The 27,631-nt window shown below is 41.1% G+C and overlaps 1 protein-coding gene across 2 annotated transcripts in view; it reads left to right on the top strand.

Moving 5' to 3' along the window:
- The window catches only part of ZBTB44 (zinc finger and BTB domain containing 44), a 301,958-nt gene that overhangs the window by 33,493 nt on the left and 240,834 nt on the right, over positions 1 to 27,631 (top strand). The window contains exon 2 of one of the 2 annotated variants that reach the window (XM_086956923.1): positions 17,820 to 17,870. The exons of the other annotated variant lie outside the window; for it this stretch is intronic. Coding sequence (XP_086813049.1) covers positions 17,856 to 17,870 — 15 coding nt within the window. The 5' untranslated portion in view covers positions 17,820 to 17,855. The remainder of the gene's footprint in view (positions 1 to 17,819; positions 17,871 to 27,631) is intronic. 2 annotated transcript variants of the gene reach the window in all.

The raw sequence follows: 27,631 nt of genomic DNA, 5'->3' as shown, positions 1-27,631 counted from the left end.
TTGGGTTCTCATCTCGTGACTCCTCCAATACTAGCTGCAACCAGCATGGATGGGAAATAGAATACTGCAGCCTCTAGGGGGCATTTAGGGCCTCTGCTGCAGTCAGTTCTAGCCTCCCAGAGACCTGCGCCAGCAAATGTGTGTGTCACCACTCCTTCCCGACCAGTTAGTAGCCCAGCTCGACTCCCCACCACCTCCTGGCTGTTGCTCACCTCCTTATTTACTTGTCGCCACTTGTGCTACGTCTTGCGAGTTCACGGCCAAACATCCACTAAGCAATAGGCCTCACATAGAATCCAATTTGACAAGTGACGGTGTGCCGGTGTGTCGCGTCACTACGGCCTGGTGTTCAAGCGTTGCAACTCCAACCTCGCAGTTGCCTCTGTTCTGTGCCAAAGTCACAAGTTCCCTATTGCGCCTTCTGGATCGTGTCAGTTGGATCGGGGATCCCCGTACGCAACGCTCCGAAGCCTTCCGTGAAGAATGTTGAAGGAAGATGGGGGAGGGCCTCCGGCCGTATCTCAGGAGGACCTGTGTTCATGTCACAATTCGTATTTATATTTCTGAGGTTTGGCGCGTGCAAAGTGTAGAGCCCCTACCTCCCTCAGCCTGGTTTCCAGCGGCACACAATCACAGCCGTGTTCCCGGTCATGGAGGGTCCCGCCTGCCACTATACGCGCCCACCGGCTCTGAAACCTCACTCCGGGCTCCTCCGTATGTTCCTCGGTGCAGCTACCGCGCTCCCTACGTCCGATTCTGTTGCCAGCGCTCCTCCCACAATCTGATCCTCCTTCACTGCGCTTGCTGCCCGTTCTGCTTCTCGGCTACCAGTAAATCGAGGCCCCGGTTGCTGCGTAGGCCTTCACCGCGTACTTTCGATCGCCTCCGCTCCCCGACGTCAGATTTTGGTCGGCGATGCACCGATCGGTGCCGCTCGGTCCCGGACTTCGACGTGGGCCCTTGGAGTTCCTCAGAATGACTGATTAGTGAACGGATAGTTGAAAAGGACTACACTATCCTCTGAGCTCTTCAGCTAAGCAGCCATCTTGCTCGGCTGTTAGCCACGCCCCTATTGTTTAATTTTTATTAATTTACTTTACATGTACTATTTTTAATCAATATATATGTATATCCTTTGCTTTACTGCAATTCCACTTGTGCTGCTACATAACAACGTAGCTTGTATGTGTTTTGCTCACATTAGCATTTGGATCTATGTGAAGTGTAGTAAGGTTTCTGTCCGATATTCTGAGTCCTGAAAATATTTCAGGATATCAATTATTTGGTGAAAATCTGATCATTAGCCTGTGTGCTATGTCTACCCTCTTTGTTCAGTTTTGGTGCTCTAGTGATGGTGTGAGAGGTACTCTTCAGTCATTAGGGGAGAGGAAAAAGTGATTCAAGAATGTCTGTGCTCGGACTGCAAACACCTTGAGACCAAGTTGCAACTTTCAAATCTAAGATTTCAGGGCATATCAGAAGGAGTAACAGGCCCAAAGAAAGCCTCAACCACAGAGGAAGGCATTATTAAATGGGTAGAAGAGCTCCTGTTGAAATGTGTCATGGATAGGAACTTTAAAATGAAAGAGGCACATTTCTCTATTGAAAAAGCCCACAAGGTCCTTTTTACCTCCCATCGAGAAGGGAACAGACCCCGAACCTTTATTGTGGCTTTTCAGGACTATGTGCTGAAAGAGAAAATCTTGACTCTTGGCAGTTGTTCTGGAAAGAAGACAAATAATATCAACTTTTTCCTTTGACGTACCATGCTGAGTTCATCAAGTGAGAAGTGTGCTACCTGAGCATTTGGCAATACTGGAAATTACAGAAATGTATACAAGATGAAAATGAACTGGTAAAGGACTTTTCACATTTTAGCAGAGATTGAGGAGGTGCGAGAGTTCTTGAAGACCGAATGAAGACAAGTCAGTGTGCTAAGTTGAATTATACTTAAGCTTACTGCTTCCCCATCTTTACCATTCTGCCTTGTTTCGTTTGTCACATAGAAAATAAAACATTATGTATGGGTTTATGAAAATTGTACTTAAGGGGCAGGGTGTAAGATCACGCATAACTAGAGGAACCGGTAATGGCAATGCCAAAAGAGACACATTTGAGACCTTATAAGTGTTTAGCCATGCAGTATATTATTGTGGGTGCTGTGCTACCAGGGATTGAAGAGCTATACAATTACTACACATTGGGTCATCTAGTGTGATTCAGGAATGGATGCTTGCTTCAGGAAACATTTATGGACCCATTCCAAGGCTTTTTAATGCACAAACAGAAAGACAAGTGCCTTGATGTAAGTCAACAGCGCTATAACATTCTGCGTGTGACTGCATCACTAGAGTATTGATCAGCTTATGAAAAAAGTTTGGGCTGGACTGTTCCCATTGGGAGCAGGTTCAAGACTGATTTTCATATGGCTAGGTACAAACTGGAATGGCATGGTGAGCAACAACACGATGGATTTAGGCCCAGATCTCTGTACTGAGGTGAATGTATGGCATCGTTCTGCATGCTGTCCATAGCTCGTTCTTTTTGCAAATGTCACCCAAGAGAGACCGGTATGCCCAGACGTGGGTCCTGTGCTCTCCATGCCACTGGAGTCAAGCTATCCAGGCTGATGACGGGTGAAATCACGAAACCGGTCCTAGGATGCTTGTTTCCTGTCCAGAGAGGACCTGGCCTGGCAGTTTGTACTGGACTTATCCCATTGGGTGCAGGGTCAATCTGATTTGCATATGACTTGGTATACACTGGAATAGCATGGTGACCAAAAAAACAATGGATTTAGGCCCAGATCTCTGTACTGGGGTGAATGTATGACATTGTTCTGCATTCTGTCCATCAATCAACTTTTTGCATCAGCTTATGAAAAAAAGCAGTGAAGTACTTTCCAATGGCGGAGACTTCGCATCCTTCCTCCCCCAGGCTCTGTTCATTAGGCCCCATCTCCATAGTTTCACGTTGAAAGCATTGTACGCACCATTAGTTTATCAGCAAGCCCTGGCCCCACACTCTGCCCCTAACCCCTGATTATAGGTACACTGGACATAGCAACAACAGCAACATGTTCCCATTTGCCAGGTAGATGGGGAAAAAATGAATAAACAGGGACAGCTTTGGCATCACTTCATCTCCGTGCACCTAAAAACTGATAAATTAACCTTATCTTGTGTTATCTAACTGACGCATCTGCAAATCGCTTAAGTACCTTCGGGTCAATCGAGTTTGCGCTCTATAGACAGTCCCCCCCCAAATTAATCTGGCCATGTGTAATGTAACTAGCACTCATGTAAAGTGCTCCAACACTTGGTTGCTCAAGTTCCAACTATATATTAATAAAAGCCTCACAGGCCCGGGGAAGCTGATGTGAATGCGCTTTGAAATTTGAGCTCTAAGAGGAAGAGGACGACAGGAAAAGGCAGCGGAGTGGGCATGCAGAGACATCAGAGGGGCGAGTGCTGCACCTACTTGTCAAGTAGAGGGGAAATAATGACTAAACAGGGATGGGGTTGGTATCACAATCTCCGCGCACCTAAAAACAAAACAAAAATGACCTGACCTTATGTGATGTAACTGGCATTTTTGTAAAGCTCTTCAACACGGTCTGGTTGCTCAAGTTCACATTATATAAACAAGCGACAGAGAAAATGCGACAGGACTTGCCCAAGCCTTGCCTTTAATTGTACTGCAAGGTTGGGCTGCTGAATGTTTGGTGAACGAGGCTCGCTAAAGCAGCAAGCAGCAAAGCGGGAGGGGTTTGGGGCAAATCCTCCCACTTTAAAGTTGGAGAAAATTAAAGAGGCAATTTCAAAAACGGTGCCTGACATTTCATCTTGGTATTTGAACGTGACGGGGAGAATAAGTGATGTGTGCCATAGCTGAACCACCGAAGATGAGCAAAGAGATGACACGAGCAGGAATAAAAGAAAACATAGTTCCCCAAATGAACACATAAACACAGAAGCATAATGTTAACAGTAATTGGGATATACTCTGTGGGAGGAAACCAAACAGAAAGGAGCCACAAAGAGGAAGGATTAACCACTTGCAAGCAAGCATTTTTGAAAGATAATTGAACGTACAAATAAAAAAGGCAACGGTTGGGCTGTAAGCCCACAGAGTAAATATAGCAAGTCTCGAAGAGACCGCGCATGTGCTCTCTAGACTTGACCTAAAAAGAGGAGAGGAAGAAGAGGGGGCTCTGTTCGGCTCTAGAGCTGCTTCTGCACGTATGATGAAGCAGGAATGGAGGTACAGGGCATGAGGGAGGGTCATATTGATAAAGAGTCATTTGGGGTCTTGTTATAGGATCATAAATGTCAGAATTGTTTCAGTAAAGGTTAATAGATTTAAGGATGTTGAAGGAAATATTGGTGCTGTCATTTTTTAAAAGACAAAAGGCATATATGTACTTGTGTGTGCATATGTGTGTATTTACTGCAGGGAACACACTTATCAGTAGAAAACATTACGTCTTTTACAGAAAGTCATTGGGTGCAGCTGATAATACAACCAAATAAAAGCAATAACAGTGCAGCAAATTGGGTATGATCTTGGTAATTTTGTCCCCACAGAGAATTAACATGAAAAAGGTGGAGGATGCGCAAACATGTTGTGGGATTATAAGATTAATCAACCAGAAAGGTAGGAATATAATAACAGTAACCACCATTACTCCTCTCCAAAAACTGTACCTAGCTCTCATAATTTCCAGGACCATATGTATTAACTCTACATTCAGATGTCAAGAGCTTTGCTGTTTCTAAAGCCAGTTATCGGTTATTTTTTGCGTCCCAAAAAATCTGGTGGTGATAAGAGCAGAGAGTAAATCTATGCTTTTTACAAATCTTAATATAATTACATCAGGATTTGTTAGGGGGGGTTTCACTGAGTATGTATGCATCTATGCACATTTAGTATTCTTCAATTCTAGGAGACCTGGAGGTTAAGGAGCTATCTATACAGTACGCTATGGCCTTTATTCAGTTACACTTGGCTCAGATCTGGTATTTTCGGTTGGGGAATCAATTAAAGTTTACATTTGGAACTAATGGTATGATTGTACAGAACTCAAACATGCACCTTAATTTGAAAACGGTCCAGGTAGATCTGCTGTTTCATTATAGTGATTACCCAAAATTGAGATATGATCAACAAAAAGTAGAACCCTAGGTATGTCTGAATCAGAAAGAGGTACAAAACAGTAAACGTAGAACCAAAACACGTGAAGACCACAGTAAAATGAGTAAACTGTAAGGAATGTGTTTTTGTATATTCTATCCGGTTCTCTGTAAAGAGAACCATTCAGATAATGGAGATGCAAACAAGAACATTCCTGAGGGCTGGGGGCTAGAGCTGTCAAAATTGACTTCAGCTCAGTTTGAAATTCTGCTTGAAGAAATAACAGCAACTGAAGTTAAATAGGCTATTCAAATCATATACAAGTGAGAAATGGTCGTGCTTAAGGACTTAATACTATAAAAACCTTAATTCCCATACGTATTCAGCAAATATAATTATATAGTCAGTGTAGTAGTTGCCCCCTCTCGTTCAGAAAAGGTGACTTGGCAATATTTTAAAAATCTGGACTTTAAAAGAAAAAAACAGGAGATCGACAATGTTGCATCCATTGATAGAAATGCTACTTAGTGACTATTTCGGTTAGAAGTTGTGTTGCCATGGAGAGGAAAGTAGTTATTACTAATACCAGCAGAAGGGGGCTTTATACAATTCTAGATAGTGAAATTGCTTCCTTGTAGAAGTGAGATTTTTATCTGACTCACTGGTGCAGAGACACCCTTAGTCTATGGGTTCACAAAATGAGGATGAACACTGGAGTGGAACAAAACACTTGTTTATTACATCTTATGAACAGGCTCCATCATACAGACACTGCAAGTGTCTGAGAGGGAATTGACTAGCATGGTTTCAAACCTGGTATTTATACAAATTTGGTCCAGTCATTGTTACATAATGCTTACACAACCGCTTGCACAACCCCTTTGTATAATGCTTACATGCTTAACTGTTGAATCCTGATAAACCCTCTACCACGTGACTTTCATACATAGACAGGGGTGGGTACCGCGTTGGTGGGCTTGTAGATAGGTACATCTGCGTGCTCTGGGCCTTTCAGCAGGGCAGGGCCTCTACTCTGGCACGTAAGTATTATCAGTACAACCAGCTTTCAGTAAACACGTAACTTCTGACTTGCAAAAGTCCTCGCAGTAACATAAAATGGGGGCTGGTAGACAAAATGGAAGAGAAGTAGAGGCTAACTTAACAAAATACATTTTTTACAGTTTAACAGTCCCTCCTTTTAGACTCTGCTAAACACATTTTGTCTAATTAAATAATAAAGTATATATATTCCTGGTATATAAAACTTCATGAATACAGAAAACATCAAAGAGAACAAATTAACATACTTAATAATAATAATAATAATAATAATAATACTGTTTTTTCTATAGCGCGAACAGCTACCTCAACTAGGAGGTGTCCCGGCGCTGTTAGAGCAAAACAAAGCCAGACTGCCCGGTAATCGGGCAAAGTTAATGATCCAGTGAAAATAACCAAAACTTGAGCTATTTCCTAAAGCTCAGTTCTGATGGGGCCCTTTGCAAATCAGGGGGTAGGGTGTTCCACAGTCGAGCCGTGTTAGCTGAAAAAGTCCGCCCGCCCAGTCTTGCCCTTTTGACTCGTGGCACACTCAGTAAAACCCGATCATTCGAACGAAGAGAGCGGGTCTGAGTGTATCTGGGGAGTCGTGATCTCAGATAGTTGGGGCATGTGCCGTGCAGAGCCCTAAAGGCCAGTGTGAGAGCTTTAAATGTAATCCTGCTGGATATTGGCAGCCAATGCAGAGAACGAAGATGGGGGGAAACGTGCTCTTTAAACGGTATATGCTTCAGCAGCCTAGCCGCAGCATTCTGTACAGTCTGCAGCCGTTGGGTCAGATATTTAGGAAGACCCATATACAGGCCATTGGCATAGTCCAGCCTCGATGTTATTGTGGCATGGATCACCGTTTTCCGACAGAACTCAGGCAGTAGTTTCAAGATTTGTCGGAGGTTCCTCATTTTACTCAAGCAGCATCCGGTGACTTGCTGGATTTGGGGCGCGAAAGAAAGATTATCGTCCCATTTTACCCCAAGGTTCTTTGCCCAGTGGGTGGGGGTGGGGGGGGGGGGGGGGGGTCCCCATCTCAACCGGCCACCGACATCATAGTTCTGCGGGGGAGGGGGGTTTGCCAAAGAAGATCACTTCCGTTTTTCCCAGATTCAATTTCAACTTATTTGTATTCATCCAAGTTGCCACATCTTGGAGGCAGCCCTTAAAGCGTCAAAGGCCACCTCTGACACTTCTGAGTAGGGGAAAATCAGCTGGGTGTCATCCGCGTATGATATAGCGGTGACTCCCCAGTTGGCAATGAGTGTAAAAAGTGGGGCAAGATAGATATTGAATAGTAGGGGGCGTAAAGCCGACCCCTGCGGGACCCCACAACTCAACGCCCTGCGCCTCGAGGAGCATTGGCCTAGTGCAACCTTCTGTGTTCTATTCGATAAATAGGACTGCAACCAGCCAAGTGCTTGATCACGCAGCCCAATTGCTGTAAGCCGATGTACTAGCCTATCATGATCCACGGTATCAAAAGTGGCCGATAGATCCAGGAGCATAAGCATAGCCGACTCTCCTGAGTCCAACGACCATCTTAGTGACTCGGCCACTTCAATCAGCGCCGTCTCAGTACTGAAACCGGGCCTGAACCCTGACTGGGTTTCATGTAGTATATTGTTTGCCTCAATATGGGCATTTAGCTGACGCTGGATCAGCTTCTTCAACATTTTTCCGGGGGCTGCCAGCAGGAAAATAGGACGAAGATTATTCAAATCCTCCGGGTCTCCGTTTGGCTTCTTTTTTAAGGGTAAAAGGGTGGCATGTTTCCAGCCCTCTGGGAACTCCCCAGTGCATATGGAGGTATTCCAGATGTGCTGCAGAGTTGGCGCAATCGAATCTGCCAACAGTCCCCATAATTTGGGAGGGCAAGGATCTTCGGGCGAGCCTGATTTACAGCGTATTATTTCTTGCCTCACCATATCCAATGGCATTAGCTGGAATTTCCCAAGGGGGGCTGTCAGCGGGCTCTCGCTCCTTATTTCCTCTTTGACCGTAGGTTTGGGCGGCCCGAAAGAATCGTAGACTTTCTGTATTTTATTATCAAAGAAGAGACAGATTTTGTCACCGAGTGTTATGGATGGGGGGGATCTCTCTCTCAATGCAGCGTGGTTTAAAAAAGGACTGAACAATTTTGAAGACATCTTTGCTAGAATGCTCTGCCTGTTGGACAGAAGCCGCAAAGTAGCTTTTTTTGCCTTTTTAATCGATTTATGGAAAGATCTAATAGCATCTTTATATTGTATTTTAGCTAAGGGGCAATAACCCAACCTCCAGAGTCTCTCCAACTTTTTACAGGCTGTTTTTTCCTGCCGTAATTCGGCGGAAAACCACTGGGCTGTGGGCGATTCTCTCTGCGACATCATCCTCTTAGCGGGTGCCACTTGTTCCACCATATCTCCAATCCATTGATTTAAAGCCAGCGCATCAGGGCATACATTATTAGTAAATTTGGGCGGAGCTTGCGCCAGAATAGGGCCCATAATATCCGAGGTAAGGTTTTGCCATTGCCTCTTGAGATACGAGCGTTTGCCCTTAATGGGCACTACGCCTTCCACCACTATTGAGGAGGGAATAAGCCAATGGTCTGACCAGACCAATGGCTGTGCTTCTTCCATCAATATATCCTTAAATGTGGCAAAGATCAGGTCAAGTGTGTGCCCTGCTCTCTGTGTGGGACCTTTATTCTGAAGCATCAGATTCGCCGCACTTAATGAGGCCACGAGTTGTTCTGCCTGTGAACTATCCTGGCTATCAATGTGGATATTAAAATCTCCTACAACTAAGAAGTGGTCGTGCTTCAGCGAGCTTTGGGCAATAGCATCAATAAGTCGCAAAGTGCTACTGTCTAAGCAATCCGGGGGGCGATAAACCACCAGCCCGGCAATAGCCAATTGAGGATTGAGAAGGAGGCAGAAGTATAGACATTCCACCCCGGGAATTAGAACTGGCGAGGCGGATGACAAGGTATAGCAGTCGTTGAAGATTAAGGCCACGCCTCCCCCTCTCCTACCATCCTCGCGGTTAGAAAAACACATAGAAAAGCCCTCTGGTATTGCTAGAGCAATGGCTGTCAAATTCTGCTCGTTCAAACAAGTCTCAGTTAAGAACAGGGCATCCCATTCCTGGTTCTCTAAGAGTAGCCAAATATCAGTGCCATGCTTGGGCATCGATCTACAGTTCAAAAGTCCCGCTCTAAGACCTTTGCCCGGCTGATCTATATATGCCTTCGCTATGGCCTCTTGTGGAGGATCGGCCATATCCCACTGTCTTCCACAGTCTGGGCATGTAACCGACTCTGAGAACGATTCAGGATCGAGAGAGTGGGCTTTGCACGGCCCTGTTAGATCGAAGGCCAGCAAGTCTTGCCTAGACCAACTGATCCTGACAGGCTCGGACCCCGATGGGGCAGCATAACTGGCCTTGGCCGCAGTCCGGCCGCGGACGGGCGCAGACGGGCTGGACTTAGGCGCAACTTCGGCACGCCATCGTCGCACCCGCTGCACTCGACCGCTGCGCGGCCGGATGCACATTGACTCTAGTAGAGCCTAGCCCGGAAGTGATGCTGTGGGTGGGTGGAGTCGCGTCCCTCCACTCAAGCGGCACACAAAAGCCGTGGCGGAATGGGGACGGACCGGAACACTACAAGGGGCCAGAAAGCTCGTACAACCAGCCTAACATTGTATGTATCCCCGCAGATGAAGTTACATGCTCCCACCAGAAAATACGTTTTTAAAAAATTGTACACGCTACTGGAGTTGTCAAAGTCACAGTACACGTAAAAAATAAACACAAAACAGTTTTTAAAATGAGGCTTTCCACAACACGCCGCCCAGCGCCTTGCTCGCGCTGCTCTCACCAAGCGCGGCGGGATTGAAGTGATATAATCACCATGACCACCATATTCCTCCATTTCTAAATCTGATCCTTGTGCCTGTGGGTTACCATCATGATATGGATAACATGCATGTTTAGCTCTTTATTAAGACCTCCTATATCAAAGCTAAAAATCTTATTAGCATGTACTGCCCACAAGACTCCAAACCAAGCCGTGCAAGAGCCATTGTGGGAGAATGGGAGTGGTATGAGAGGCGTTCCCCCTTCTTCCTGGTGTACAGGCAACAATCCACAAACCCAACAACCAGAAATATTAGCAATACTATGCGTATAATGCAACATTCGAATAAATGAATTGTTCGGGTAAGAAAACCCATGTTTCTCATCTAACAGTGAAAGAGTAAAATAATAATGTTCAGGCGGTATAGGTGTTGGGCGTACAAGTGTATGCATAGGCAATTTCACATGCAGTAACCAAGCTATTACAAAAATACTCATAACACTAGATAAACTTGCTCCCAAACAAATAAATGTCCATTTAAATTTGATTTTCTTTTCCGTAGCATGTTGAATATCCAAATGATCTTCCTCCATGATAGGTATTTCGCAAAATCGAAGTCGACAATGTCTCTCTCTATATAGTCTATTATGATTTTTTACCAACTCAGTTTATAAATGTTCTTTCTCAAAAGTTATATCCTAAATTCGATACCTAATTAATAAAGGGAACACAGTCACTTGCGCTACGTAAACACAGTTCCACATCAACAGGCTCCGCGCCAGGAGAAAACCAAAAATCTTAGAGACTTTGCAGTTCTAAGATGACTGTAGCGATACAAAAGGGGATGATGGACGGAGCACTTGAACAAATCAAACACTCACCCCCAGTCAACTGATCTGGGTTTAATCCATCACCATTCTTTAGCTCACTTAGCCACCCCAGTTCAGACATGGCCATATGCAAATCAGTCTGACCCTGTGCCTCATGGGAACAGTCCAGCCCGAACTACCAAGCCATGTCTTCCCTGGACCGGAAACAAGCATCCTGGGACCGGTTTCGGATTTATAATCCTCATCAGCCAGGCTATCTTGAATCCAGTGGCCAAGTGAGCAAGGAACTCCCGTCTGAGCTTACTTTGCCAACTTAGGCGAACAAAGCGATACAAAAGGGGATGATGGACCGAGCGCTTGAGCAAATCAAACACTCACCCCCAGTCAACTGATCTGGGTTTAATCCATCACCATTCTGTAGCTCACTTAGCCACCCCAGTTCAGACATGGCCATGACTGTAGCAATGAAAAATCAGTGTAACAAGTACTTCAAGAAAGGTCATCCACAAGTTCATCTGCGACAGCCTGAAGGATCGTTAAATAGATTGCTTTTTTCGTGAAATATTTCTGGGCCAACTGGTGGAAAGTTCAGATTCTATTTCCACTCCTGGACAGAGTAGAGTAATGCACACACGGATAGTATCAGCAGTTTTCTGCACTACACATCCTCTTATTTTTTGCATTCAAAGATTATTTTCCCTTCAGTCCTTGACAGTTCTCAGTTATTTATTTCAGTATTTCTTGACTTTATCAGCTTGCCATCAGGGTCGCTCAATACAGTTCATGCCTCGCATTACACAGTTCATTCAATGTGGCATTCTGTACTTTTTCCATGCAATTTCACCACTCAGGTGCTGAGAAACTCCGATAGTTCTCAACAAAACAAGATGCCAGTACTGCTTTTTGATTAAACACATTTAAATGCACAATGACTTAAACAATTGTAGCATTACCACACAATAAATTGTGACAGTCTTAATATTTTTTATTTTTAAATATTCTCAAATATTACAAAAAGCATTATTTCTAGGATTATAGCTTTTAAATATTCCCTCTTCCCAATGAAATTTCTTTAGAATCCTTGAAATAATGCTTTTTGGAATATTTGAGAATTTATAAAAATAAAAAAGATTAAGACAGTCACAATTTGTTGTGTGGTAATGCTACAATTGTTTAAGTCATTGTGCATTTAAATGTGTTAAATCAAAAAGCAGTACTGGCATCTTGTTTTGTTGAGAACTATATACGGCGCGGCCTTACTGCTCTTTAGCCAAACCCTTTGTTGTTTCATGAGAAACTCCGATAGAGCACCATCAATCCTTTGCACGTTTTCAATCCAAGCCTTTCACTTTTATTTTCCCTTTGATCAGTTTCAGACGTTTCAGCTGTGGGTGCAAATGATTTTTCAAGGGAACACTGCAGACATTTTGGATACCCTTTCAGCCAGATTTTTTCTACCTCCACTCGTAGGCCCACAGCACTCCTTTTTCCTTCAAGGCCTGCACCTGACTCATTCATCCCTCTGACACTGCTTTCATCTGAGTCAGTTTTAACTTTTTGCTTTTCCAGTGCAGTTTGCTTTAGTGCTGCTTCAGACTGTGTGTGTTCCCTTACAGCTTGACTGACCCTCTTCAGTTGGCTTTTGACCACTGCTGGCATCTTTTTTCTTGAAGAGGAGCTGTTTTATCAGGGGGACCGGGGACCATAGTGTGTGAGAGCCATACACCCAATTTGGGAGGCCACCACGTTTCACAACAGTCTTTGCCAGGATCATTTGGAACAGGACTTTCCATTTCACAGCATCTCTCAGATCAACGTTTTGGCACCAACCATTATGCAGATCTTGTGTAGCTGCTGCCGTCTGGTGAGAAACTGCACACTCCACATCAGCCAGACCTTCACAGCAATGGCTAATCTTTTCATCAGTGTTTTGCACAAGTGCATTTGCATGTACATATTCAAGCCACTTCATTGATGCTGAAACACGGTCTTTTGCAAAGTGTAACTCTGTGCTGTCTTTGTGTTGCTTTATTGTGCTTGAAACTTCAGGCAGATAGCTACAATCCAATCTTTGTCCAATCTGTGGTTTTGCACACATCATCTTTTCGACCTCATTGTAATCTGATTTCAAAGAAACTGGTAATCTATATCTGGACATCAGTTTTTGCAATAACACATTTGCTACTATACAGTTGTAATTTTTCTCAGATTCTGTTCTGATACAACCTTGTTGTTCTGCTTCTAAAACATTGTCTTATACCTCTTTTAGTTCTTTACAAGTGTCAGCATTAAATAAACAGTATCCTTTCCAGATTCACCTGTGAAAATTCCATTGAATGTATATGCTTACAATATTGAACAACTGAATTAGCATTTGTCTCTCTGACGACAATTAATGACTCCCATTTGAGCAGTTATACTGCATATTAGTGTTAGGGCAATCAATTTCGAATTTTGGGCTGAGGTAACTACTGAAAGCCATGAATCTTTGACAACATAATGTATAGGGAGCACAGCATGTGCTGGTCCTAATCTGTCATTGTTACCTTTCAAACAAGGGCGGTCTATAAAATGGACATTGTTGGGCTCGATCAGACATTCATCCTTAAAGTCTAACCTTGGCTTCATGCATAGATTCATGACACCTAGACATTGAGATTCAGTTTCATCACCAACTATTTCATTTGTTGGCTGTAAGCACAATACATTTGAATTCAGACATTTCTTGGCCACAGTAGTTTCCCAAACAACTTCACAAAGGAAGGAAACTTTTCAGCAATTGGACATTTTATCATTATTTTCCCACTCTCTTTTTGTGACTGACATTTACCATAGCTACTAAATTAAGGCAGCTGGGCATTTCTGTGAGTGACGTTAGAGTCAAGGGTCATTGGAAAATACGTCACAGACCTTTGAACACATTCATATTTTTGAACAGGCACTGAGAGAGCGCAGGCCTCCCTCTCACTGCAAATTGGTGTATTTTCTTTTAAATAAACTTGAACTTCTAGTTCTGGGGCGCAACACTTTTTCTCTTTCAACTCTAGGAATGCTTTTGTGCAATTGTTGTCCAATTGAAGTGGATCAGATACATCCTTGTGTGTCAGCCTCAGGAAAGGCTTAGCCACTAAGGAAAGTTTTGGTAACCACTCACTAAAGCAGCCAACCATTCCCCCAAAACATCCTGACTTCTTTCTGTATTTGAGGTGGATTCATCTGGTGAATTATTTCCACTCTCTCTGGTGCCACCTGTGTAGCTCCTTTTCCAATGATGTGTCCCAGACATTCATCTTCTTTTTGACAGTATTCCTGCCTATTCTCATGCAATAGCAATGGGACATGAACTTGACAAAAATCAATAACAGTAAGTCATACTTCAGCACATGAATGTGAAAAAAATATATGTTGGCTGGATTCGGTAACATAGGACAACCTAGAAAAGTTATACTACTACTCTCCTGCATTATTCTGTTCTTTTCACTTAGTTTCTGTGAACCAGTGATCAGAAAGTTACATACACTTCTAATCAATTACATAAAAAACATTTACTCAGTTTATCTCCAATTATTAGAAACATTTCTGCAACTGATGGTGTTCTTGAACACCTGTCATCTGGTTTTAATTTGAATAAGACATGTTCTGCATGTTTTATTACTCTGACATCTTTCTCTGTGAACTCCCTTAATTCTGTGTTTATTATTTCTTTCAAATCAGAAGGTAATTTTTCAACTGTCATTTCTGCTACAGCTGTCTCTTGTTGGGCCATTGAAAACTGTACATCCTCATCAGTAATCTGATCATTAACATCATATAGTACTTTGTGGTGCGCACTACACTTAACAGTAGCCCCACGCTTTGGTAATGTTAATGCAGTCAGCAAATTTTGAACTAACTCTCCATGCTGTCTCCACAATTGTATGCAGTGAAGTAATAGCATGAGCTGCAGTCGTGGTGTCATCGGGTAACTTAAAACAAGATCAATCTACATACAATTCACTCTGAGCATCAGGCAGGGGCATGTCAGTCAGGTTCACTTGACCCGTTGTTTGTTTTTCAGTGGTAAAAATACAATCATGTATATCACTGGACTGCTCAGAGGGCAATGGCATCAAAGTAGCTGGATTCAAGGCCAGGCGGCATTTAAGTGTAATGTGTGGTGCTAACAAAGTGAGTTTGTACCCAGTAAGACGAGCACTCGCCAAAGGTTGTGTCTTAGTCTGACTAAATAATACATCAACTGAATGGGGAACAAAACACGTCAATTTATGAACCAGTACAAGGCTCTCCCAATTGTCTGAAATGGCAGTTGTTGCCACAGCCTTCAGGCAACCAGGGAGTGCCCTGGCCACATATATTTTTTGCATTTAAAATGTAACCCTTCTCTCATCAGTTTCTACACTCTCTGTTCTTGTGCTTTTAATTGTAATTCTTTAATTTTCTGTACAATAATCTGTTCTTCAAATTTCTTCCTATCCTTTTCTTTAATCTATTTCTGTTTAATTTGTTGTCCCCTTAACTCTACGGCATCAAACATACTCTGCCTACTTTTCTTTTTAAAAAGCTGTTCTTCTACATATTGCAATTCATTCAAATCAAAAGTACCATTACATGCCCACTGTAAATTACTATCTGCCTTCATATATTTGTTCCACAATGTGCTAAACAGTATGGAAGAAATACCATATTTAATGTACATTTCATAATACAGAGTGCATCATAGAGGCGCTGACTGTCTTTCTTCCAAAATTTTATTTTTTCTGTTGCAACAACAACATAATGCATGAAGTGTGCTCAAAACAGGCATGTTTACCAAATTTCTTCTCAACAATGTTGTCAAGAGACTCCTATACCAAAAAATGAGAAAAAATTCTCACATTACCTGTCTAAAAACATTTGCAAATGCTTTTATCAAACCAAAACCAACAAAGGCAGCCATTTTGATCCTCCCTGATCGCAATTCTCCAACTACCACCAGCAGATCCTCAGATCAATAGATCACCTCCAAAATGCCAACCGAAGAGCCCCAGTTGAGACACACAGCTGCCACGAAGGTCAGGTTGATTAGCTGAAAGTCACCTCGGCTGTGAGAACCAAGCCTCCTCTGTGGGCGCCCCTTGATGTTTTTGTCTCGTCAAAGCACCCACCTCCTGTTCCAGCTGCGGTTTTCAATCGAGCCCACGTTAGGCGCCAATTGTAGAAGTGAGATTTTTCTCTGTCTCACTGGTGCAGGGACACCCTTAGTCTACGGGTTCACAAAATGAGGATCAACCCTGGAGTGGATCTAAACCCAAGTTTATCTCATCTCATGAGCAGGCTCCGTCATACAGACACTGCAAGAGTCTGAGAGGGAACTAACTAGCTTGAATGGATGGGTTTTTATATAGCGCAATATCACCGCCAGGTCTCAAAGCGCTTTGCATTGGGAACCCGTCCTGTTTTTTTCCCTGTGAGATAGCCCCTACTGGGTATCCCCAAGGTGAAAGCCAGGCATCCCTCCGCGGGGGGCCGTAGTGGAGATTAAGCAAGCTATTGCCCAGAGTTGCAGAGTGTGAACCTGTGATTCGAGTAGGGACCGAAGAGAGAATTACCGAGTCCGTGGACATTTTGGGCTCAAGACCCTGCCGCGTCGGGAATTGAACCCTGGTCCCGAGTCTGATCTCAGCGTCCGGGTCTGCCTCCTCTAACCAGCTTGGTTTCAAACCTGGCATTTATACAAATTTGGTACAGTAAGACAAGCACTAAAACCCCTTTATTATTGTTACACAACCCCTTTGTATAATGCTTACATGCTGAACTGTTGAATCTTGATAAACCCCCTCCCATGTCACTTTCATAGGTAGGCAGGGTTGAGTATAAGCATTGGTGGGCTTGTAGTTTGGGACATCTGCGTGCTCGGGGCCCTTCAGCAGGGCAGTTAATGGCTCCTGTTATGTGTGTAAGAGCATACTACCAGTTTTATTGAAACGACTAAACGGTTGCAAAGTTTAACTAGAGGAGTGCACAAGAAACCAACAATATAGAAAAATCAGAATCTGAATACAGATACATTTTGATACCATTTTGAAAATATAAATAAATGAATTCAATGTTATGTAACTAACAGCAGAGCAAAACAAATATTGAGCTAAACTTTTAAACAAGAAAGAGCTTTTGTTGCACCTCAGTAATAGTACAGCGGTGCATATGAGGATCATACATTGCTATAAGAAATGAGTAAAAGAAATATAAAATTGAGTTCAAAGTAAAAATAGAGAAGGACTTTGAAAATAAAGAAACTGTGGCACAAAGCTCAAATATAAGTACACCTGCACAGTTTTTGTCAGTTCCGGGCAAACCTACCCGTGTAGGTGGAAAAATTGGTGAAGTTCTTTTGAAAATTATCTTGTCGCAATTGATGGGAAAAAATATGAGCCGAAAAGAAAGAAAGCTATAATGTTCGGGCTGCTTGGAGCAGCTGGACAGGAAATAGTTGACAGCTTGACTGAATTTGAGAGCCCTCCTGGACCATTCATACCAGTGGATGAGTATCAGGAAGCAATTAAAAGATTAGAAAAACAATTTGGTGAAGAACACAATATAATGATTAGAAGACATCGTTTTTGCTTGAGAAAACAATTATATACAGAAACTGTTGAAGAATATATCACAAGTTTAAGAGTTCTTGCTACAAAATGCGAGTATAATGATATGGTTGACATTTTCATATGAGACTAATTTGTTTTCCACAGTTTTGAAAAAAAAATTAAGAGATTGTTAGCTTGTAGGAATACTACACTACAGGAGGTTATAGATATTGCAAAAGGAATTGAACGTTCATTAGAATCCTCTAAAGTGCGTGCATCAGAAAACTGTCAGAAACCCAATGTTCTTTCTTTACAGGATAGAAAGAAGGTAGAAGTGAGAAATGAAAAGAGAAATACAATTGGTAGTTTTATAGAATCAAAATGTATTGTTTGTTTCAGGTGTGGTTCGAAAAATCACAAAGCAGACTATCCAGGATGTCCTGCAAGGGGGTAAGAATTGTGCAAATTGTTTACTAATTGGACATTTCGCAACAGTATGTAAAAATGTTAAACATATGCAGTACCAAAAAGTTGAAGTAAAGAACATTGAAGAATTTGATGAAGAAATATGTTCAAATATTGTATTGACTATTGAGAAAAAACTAATAAGATTAAAGGACCACTTGGTTTAGCGTTTAGAGGGTCAGTTAAGCTAAAAATTATGGCTGATTCAGGTTCGCCGTCACTATTATTTCTGATAAAATGTACGAAGAGTATTGGCCAAGTGTAAAGCTTATAGGTACTGATGTCAATCCAAAGGCTTTTGGAGAGTTCGATATCAAAATGCTAGGTTATTTTCAGGATAAGTGAACAATTAAAAGTAGGTCTGTTTCCACCAAAATGTATGTTGCAGAACGTGGAAGAAACATTGTTGGATGAAAGGATGTAGCAAGTCTAAGTATTATTTTAAAACCAGGAGCTGAATACCCAATTGTATTGGGTGACTTTGACAATACAGATGTGCATATTTATACAGTAAGAAATTATTTAGATGTTTTTTAAAAAATGATTCACTTTTTGAAGACCGCATTGGTTGTGTGAATGGTTTTGAACATTCTATCAAATTAAAAATCAATGCCATTCCAGTAAAACATAAGGTAAGGGCAGTACCATTATCCGTCAGGAATGATTTGAAAACAATTCTTGAAAAAATAGTTGAAGAAAGAGTCATTGAACAAGCTGAGTGGGTTTCTGCTATTGACTTGAGGATGTTAAATAAAAATATAGTTGTAGACTGTCATCCGTGGCCTAAAATTCAAGAATTATTGGCAGCTCTTTCTGGATCAAACTAGTTTTCATTAATAGACCTCAAGTCAGCCTATCACCAAGTTAAATTAGCTTTAGATTCTAAAGATTATGCAACCTTTGTTACACCGTTTTGTGCATATAGATTTATTCGACTCCCATTTGGGCTTGTTTCATCAGCAAGTGTTTTCCAGAAAATGATGGAACATATACTAAAAGATCTAAAGGGAGTTGAAAAATTTCAAGATTATATCTTCATACATGCAAGCACAGAAGAAGAACATAATAGGATACTGGACACAGTTCTCCATAATTTGAATAAAAGAGGTAGGACCGTTTGACCGTATGGCCGTATTTAGGACAAGTTTTAAGTTCTGAAGGAATAAAATCCAAACTTGATTTTTTAAAAGCTATATCTGATTCACCCAAACCTAAAGATAAAGATTCACTGAGATCATTTTTAGGTCTTAGTGAGTAATATTCCCGCTTTACCTAGAATTATGCAGATAAAGTAGAGCCATTAAGTGCTCTTCTAAGAGAAGATGAAAAACATATTTGGAAAGAAGAACACGATTTTGTATTTTGTGAGATAAAAAAACAATTGTTGAAGAACAAACTTAGAATCCGTACAATTCAGAAGGAAATAACATCATTACAGTTGATGCTAGCTCAGTTGGTATAGGTGCCATTTTTACTCAAAAAATGAAAGGTCAAATGCAAACTAGAGCTTTTATATCTAGACTTTTAAACAAGGCTGAGTTATTTTCAAGCACAATAGAGAGAGAAACATTGGCCTGTGCCTGGGCTGTTGGAAAACTTAAAATGTATGTCTGGGGCAAACATTTTGAATTAATACCAGACCACAAGCCTTTGACTTACATGATGAATGGATGTGGAAGAGGCAATGGTAAGGCATCTTCTAGGCTTCTAAGATTGCTAGCTAAGTTACAAGAATTCAATTTCACTATTAGACAAATATCAGGAAAAGATAATATTAGATCCGATTGCTTATCAAGATTACCAGTTGCAGATTTGGAAACTGATGTTGATAAGGATATAGAATGTGTTGTAGCAAGTTTATACATTTTTGAAGACACTGATTATACTTCTTCCATGACAGATGGGATGGATTTTAGTAAAAATTACCCCATTTTTTTTAAAATTAAAGAATATACCACAAGAAAAAGGCCACCAATCAGGAATTTAACATTGGAATAGAAAACTTACCTCCAAGTTTCTGATAAATTGAGTATTGAAAATTATCTACTTTTTCGTGGAGATCTTATTATTCCACCTATTAAACTCTGGAAACGCTTAATTGATTTGGCTCATAGAATTCATCCAGGATCTACTTCAACGAAAAGATTGTTGAAAATGTACTACTAGTGGCCAAGCTTGGACGCAGATGTTTATATATATATATATATATATATATATATATATATATATATATATATATATATATATATATATATATATATATATATATATATATATATATATTGACAAATATGCAGTTTGCTTAAAATCTGATAGGCATTGGAATTCAAAATGTATGCCAATTGCCACATATGGAGCTTCTGCTTGGGGATATGTTCTACCTGATAAGATTCAAAGAATTGAGAACAGGTTCTTAAGACACCTCCTGTCTGTTCCCCAGTCCACCCCCACTTCTCAATACATTTTGAGCTGGGTTTGGATTATGTATCAGATAAACTGAAACTAGCCCCATTAATCTTCTGGCTAAAAACATGGCTTAACCCAGAAATAACTTTGAATCATGCTATCTTGAAAAATGTCCTGGTATTGGATCACGCAAAGAAAATACCCTGGCTTGAATACTTGAGACATTCATTTGGTCAGTTAGGACGCCCAGAGCTCTTCTCAACCCCCTCTTGTATCAGAAGGGAGGACGTCAACTGAATTAAGTTACACTGTTTAGATTGGCCCGTGAGGAGCTGGAATTGCTGAAACCTTCAGTTAGACGGCATTATATGCTAACAATCTCTCCGGGACTCGAGCCATATCTTAAGACTGTAACCAAACCCTTCCATAAGTCCTACTGACTAAACTCAGATTCAACCTGATACATTATTCCTTGGGTAGTTATCAATCGTGGTGCAAACCAGAAGATGGCCCGCCCTGTAATTGCGACAATTTTTCGCAACAAGACACCATGCATTTCATCATGTTTTGTGGGCACTATGCGGAGATAAGGAAAAAATATTTGCTTCCAATTCTGAAAGAGGCTGGCATTATTCAAGTCAGACCTGCTCTCATCCACCTTCTTTTCATGTGGTTAGTTTTTTAGTGGCGGCAATTAGAATTAAAATGAAAAGTATACCATCAAATGTATTATTCTGATTGTTCTTATCAACCATCTTTTTTTATTCATCCGGCAGCGTATATGTTTCAATAGAGCTTCTGCACTGAGTTTGTAAATGCATCAATTACTCTATTTTTACCAATGTATGTACATTTTTATGCCTTTTATGATTTTAACAAATCGAATAAAGTGTATTTGACTGACTGGCATTGGAAACCCAGAGTTAATGAAATGCAGTTAGTTGACATTCCAAATATGACTTGGTATAAAATTGCAATAGATATTGCAGGACCATTTACCATTTTGGAAAGAGATTTAAGATTCATAATTGTGATAAGTGATTATTACAGTAAATGGATTTATTATGAATTTGGAGCCGGGATTGACACAGAGTCAGTTATTACATTTTTAAAGAAAATGTTTCTCGAACGAGGGCTTGCCACGTGTAATGGTCTCAGACAATGGTAAACAAATTATATCTGATTAAATGGTGTCATTCTTAAAAAAAAGAAATGGTATTGAACAGGAAAAAACTCAATTGTATTTGCCCAACTCTAATGGTCAAGTTGAACGAGTAAACAGGTTCATGAAATGAGTGCCACCTGCTCTTGCTTCCAATTTTTAAATCAATGACTTTATACAAGAAAAGGTCAATTGTTTCAACACTATAACTAATAATGTTACTGGTTATACTCCTTCTTTGCTAATGAGAGGCAGAAATAGTATTAAACAACTCACACATAAATTCAGAGCAGACATTGTTATTGATGATGAAAATGCTAAAGTCAAAAGTAGGATTCAAGAACAACAGTATATATCAAAACTTTGTCATGACAAGGTGTATAGAGCAGAAGACAACATTTTTGAAAAGGGATTGGGTTATTGTGAAGAAACCTTGTAAAAAACATCATAAGGGACAATCTAAATATGTTGATCCATGTAAAGTGGATGAGGTTACTGAAGGTTCAGTACAATTAACTGTCAAAAGTTGGAGAAAGAAAAGTGATGTTATACGCCGCAAACCTGGTTAAAGAGAACTTATTGAAAAGTTTAAAGGTGCATTATCTGAGGATAAAGATTCATATTTGTGGTATTTTCTTAACTCCTTTGATAACACTAAAAGCTATCTGTGCAACAAACCTGGTTGTGAAAATATAGTGACAAAGACGTTTACCAGTGATATGGATGAATGTAGTTTTGGTAATGACAATACTATTCATTGTGATGAGACTAGGGAAATCTCAGAACCTACTATTGATAACATGCAAACCATAGGTTTACACACAACTAACTCTGGAAGTTTTAGTGCTGTACCTGGCAATCGCTTTTCTGTTGCCAGGGATGTTTCTCCTCCAGGTTTGTTTGACACTACTACTACCAATTCTGGAAGAATGTCTCGTTTCCCAAATCCAAAGATTGTTTTGTTTTAAAATCCTTTAATGAAGGGAGATGTTGTATGTGTACAGTACTGTATTTTATAAAGTTATCCTTTTCCCTATAGTTTGTGTTCACTGCACCAGCACCCTATCTTCTGGGTGCATTGTGATGTCACTTTAGAACACTCATATGTATTTATGTGACGTCATGGAATGTTGCTTCGCTGAGTTAGCCACACTTTTTGCTGGCTGCTTGCAGGCCTTTAATCAATAAATTACATTGATTGTACTTCTCCTGTGAGGACCTTCATTCATTCTACTACACTGATACTAATAGTTGTAGCGTCATTCTATCATTGGCCCTATTTTTGGCATATGAATGACTCCTCATGTCATCAGTGCAGGTGGTGTTATTCAAACTGCTGGTGCTCTTATTTCTGTTACCAGTACTAATAGTCATAAACACTTATTAAGGAAATGTTGGCTGTAATAGTATTGCTCATTGCTATAATTGAAGATATGTTGATAATGCCAGCATAACAGCCAGTTGACCATAATAGCATTTTACACGGTGTTGCCAATACCCTTCGTTTTAATACTCCTCAAATTGATGTTATTTTTGCCACAATACTACTGTTGATGATAGCAGTATTGTTCTTCACATATAGCGATTATTACTGTTGACACCAGATAGCTGGAGCTGCTGCATGGTGCGATAAGTCAGTTTCAGACTGGTTGTGCTAAAAGATACATTGGAAGACAACCACGTTTTGTTTGTATTTGGTAGCTTGGGAGGTTTGACTTACTATGATAAGTAGGGGTGCGCTTGTTTATCAAGCTTTTCTTTCGCAACTGTCATATTCTTGCAAATACTTTTGCTTGTGAAGGTTTCTGTATGTGGATCTGCTCGTTAAAATATGGACTTCCACCTCTATTTTAAGTTGTTTAGAGAACAAAATGATTGGCAACATCCACACTATCTCAACTCAGAGAAAAAAAGTATATCTGGTACCTCTTGCAAAGAAATATTGTTAGTTTATGAGGAAAAGCCAAACCCGGGCTTTATTTGTGCACCACACAGTGAACTCTGCAAACTACGAGTAGGAAGATAACTGTAATCTACAAAACTAATTGCTTGCCTAATAATAGTAATAAAGAGACTTTATTCGGTTTTGATTCAAACCATATAAGTACATGTACAGTGCATACAATTTAAAACACTTTAAAACACACAATAGTTATAAAACATGAGCTATAAAGTGCAAAAGTGCAGAGTACAGCAAATTCCATACAGTAGCAAATTCATTAAGAAAGATTATCAAATCGACAAATATACCATCATTGGTCCAAACAATTTCTCAACTTAATAGACAATTTTAAAAATTCAGTAACTTGAAGAATACTGTCACTGTGCAAAATTTGCAGATACAATAATGCTGGTCTGATCTGGTTAAAATTAAGTTTCTTTAAAAGATCTACCAGATAGCGTTTGCGAGGGTATTTATAAAATTTACATAAAAATATAAAATGCAGCATATCCTGTGGAGACTTACCGTCGCAGCCACAGGGAGCGGTAGGTTTAATAAAAGCATCATGTTTTGGTCTAAACAGCAGATGTTGAATGAGATTTAATCTGAACCTTGTTAGCAGGAACTTCTCATGGGAAGTCAGCGAGACCATCAAATAGGGCTCCATCGTATCACCTGTTTTTAACATAGCAAATTTTCTTACACTGGGTTTCAGGAGCTCCTCTCCTTCTCTTTTGAGCTTTCTGTCCTCAAGGAAGGCACGCTTAACTGCCTCCCCATCACCCTTTACGATCCCGCTCGGGTGCTCAAGCAAGTCCAAGCGGCCGAGCCTTGAATTTTGATTTCAAATATTTTAACCAGGGTGTGCTCATTACATTATCCTGAGACAGGTAATCTATCATAATCAGGTGGGTCAGTGGTATATCTTTATTCAACCACAGTTTTAGCCAGCAAGTCAACGGGCGTAATGAAAAAATTTCACATAGATATTGTGACCCTAGCTCTTCTTGTACTACAAAATTAGATGTGCCTGCTGCTACACACAAGAGACGTTTCATGAAAGTTTTCAGCAATCTCTAGTTGCTCACCGGCCACATAGCCCCATATTTCGCTGCCGTAAACGGCAGTTGCCACTGATTTTGCATTGTAAAGTTTCATCATGGCATTGTTCGGTTTTTACCCCAGTTATGATGCAAAGTTAAAAATAGTAGCATTCACCCTTACTAATTCCCTTTTCTTTTTGTCAAGATGTGGACCCCAACTAAGTTTGGAATCAAAAAGGACCCCAAGATATGAGAATGACTTCGAAATGGGGATTGCAACAATATCTATTTTAGATAAGAAGTTCGTGTTTGGTTGTTGGCCAACTTGCATGATGAAGGATTTGGAATTGTTGACCAGGAGGTCTCTGTCCGTCATAAAATTCTTAAACGCATTTAATAAAGCTTGGAGACCTCTCTCTGTTCTAGAAATTAAACCCGCATCATCTGCATATAAAAGGACTGGAATACCTCGCCTGCCGACTCTGGGGCAGTCAGCCTTTACATTCTGCAATACGCTATCTAGCTCATTAATATGAAAGTTAAAAAGAAAGGGGGCGAGAATACATCCTTGACGCACGCCCTTCCCAATATTAAAATTACCAGTTACACACAGCTCTTGAGAATACCCGACATTAGCACTAGTGTTACTATGTAGATCGACAAGGAAGTTGACAATCCCACTGTCAACACCCTTGTCCCTCATGGACTGCCACAGCTTTCCCCTATTAACACAGTCGAAAGCTGATGACAGATCCATGAAGGCAAGGTGGACAGTACCCTTTTGGGCAACAGTGTACTTGCTTAAAATTAGAAAGAGGTTAAGGCACTGTGTATTAGTAGAGCGTCCACTGCAGAAGCCGTACTGAGAAATGGACATAATACTGTTTTCCAACGCCCAGTCAGAGAGCCTCTGCAGTAGGATTCTGCCCACTATTTTAACCATGGAGTCGATTAGTGAAATAGGTCTATAACAGAGAGGGCTACCCTTGTCCCCCTTCTTAAAAACTGGGACTATCGTTGATAACCCCCATGACTGTGGGCAGCCAATTTTGCAGCTGCGTTAAAGACCGATTCTAATATGGGTGCCCAAAAACTGGGCTCAGACTTATATAAATCTGGGGGGATCCCATCAGGACCCGGAGCTTTCCCTGCTGTAAGTCCCATTATGCCCTCAATGACCTCACCTCTATCAAACCTAATAGAATCACCACTATTGCAAGGAGGAGAATTGAAGTTATCATTCATCGTACAACCATACAGTTGTATGAAGTGTGTTTACCATTCCTCCTTTGCTATGCAGCATTCCAGACCATCCCCTGGGTCCTGGACCAAAAAAGGTCTTTTTACTACCGCCCAGAATCCAGAGCTACACTTCAAAATAGAGAGGTCGAGAATCTCACTCCATGCCTCTTCTCTTAAAAATTCCTTGCATCTATTAATAACGGATTTATATTCTTTCCTACACTGTTGAATATTCTCCTTTATTCTGGGATTTGCTGCCAGGGCTATCCTTAAGTTACGTGACGCCCTAGAGCAGTCGTGATTAAACCATCTTGGTCCCCCGGTCTCTGTACGCTTTACTGGAGCAAACATCAACTGAGACACCTTGTCTGAAATATTTTGGAAAGCACTTAGAACCTTGCATGGTTCCGACCCTTGAGTACATTTTAGCAATTTCCTCGGTGCAATTGTCCTTAATGTCTTTATACAATAGGTCAGTGTGATCATAGACCTTTTAAGGCGCCGTCTACCGTCAGTAGTGCTCAGCCTACCAGTGGTACAATTCCGTCCTTCCTTGCCCACCCAAGGGCCCTTCAAATGTACAGTCAGTGGATTATGATCACTGAATTCACTGTGTTCAATGATGGAGTCCACAAAAGTCTGCATTGACACAGAAAGTAAGACCTAATCCATGAAGGTACCCTTCCCATGACCCCTAAAAGTTGGGATCTCAAAGCGCTTAAAGGGATCCCTCAATGCCATTGTCAATGATAAATCCAAGTTATTCAGTAAGTCATTAAAAACTTCCCCCTCCGCTGTATGTTCCAAATGCAAGCCCTCGAAGCGGTCACAGTGCAACTCTGAAAGGCTTTTAAACAGGGGGTCCCCGCATGGATGAACATTGAAATCACCCATAATCATAAGATTATGGAGGCATACCTTCATTGAAGTGCTAATAAATGCATTTAGTGCTAATATAGGACTAGCAGCTGAACAAAGGTTAACTGCATTGTAAAAATTTACCAGACCAACCAAACAGTTATCTCCATTTAGTACTAAACCAATAATTCCGGAATTGTCTGTTAAAACTCTACGTATTTTACAAGAGAGTGCTACAGAAATAAACGTGACCAGGCCCCCCTTAGGTCTACCTCTGCTAGATGCTATTGCAGGAACATAGAAGGCCTTGTACCCTTCAAGAAAGAAGTCACAGTCCACTAACCAGGTCTCCTGCAGGCAAATGATCTGAAACTGCTTACTGTAACTAACCCAATTACAATCTGTCATCTTTGTGCCCAATCCCGCAATGTTCCAAGAAATTACATTGTTTCCGGACGATTTCACCTGTGTAATCTCCGTGTGACCCACATCACCAGAATTTGCATTTCCTTGGCCCATAGACTCCTCCCGTCAATCACATGCCTCAAGGCCTGAGAGCAAATCAAATCTATTCTGTGTTTCCACCATAAACCCATTCCTATTTTGATTGATTGGCAACATTATACAGGTATGGTGCTATCGGTGCCGGAGCCTCAGATTGAAACAGTGGCCTATAGTTCCTGCGTTTAGGCGGGACTTTAATCAAGTGGGTATAAAAATATCCAAGTGGACGAACACATATACTGTTCACATCAGACAATAAAGATGATGCTCTTAGTAAAACTGTTGCCACATGTTGGGGATGTCTAAAGTTAACAACGATACAATCCCCATTATTTGACTTTCTAGATGGGCCAATCCAGTTTACCCTTCTGACTGAGAGTATTTGGTCAGAATATGCAATTGGGAATCCACAGTTAGTGTTCAGCCAGGCTACTGTTTTATTTTTAGTGAGTCATGGGATTCCCCCTGTGACTGGACAGAATGGTCTTCTATAGTTGGAACATTAGTCAAAACGGCCACATAAGGTGCACAGTCGGGTGGGAGATTAATATAGCGACTTCTTATTTGTCTGAAATCTGATCTACCATCC

This window comes from Lissotriton vulgaris, chromosome 2_1 (genome assembly GCF_964263255.1).
Source record: "Lissotriton vulgaris chromosome 2_1, aLisVul1.2, whole genome shotgun sequence".
NCBI classification, from domain to species: Eukaryota; Metazoa; Chordata; class Amphibia; order Caudata; family Salamandridae; genus Lissotriton; species Lissotriton vulgaris.
Note: the sequence above shows the minus strand (reverse complement) of the source record. Positions and strands in the feature narration are given on the sequence as shown.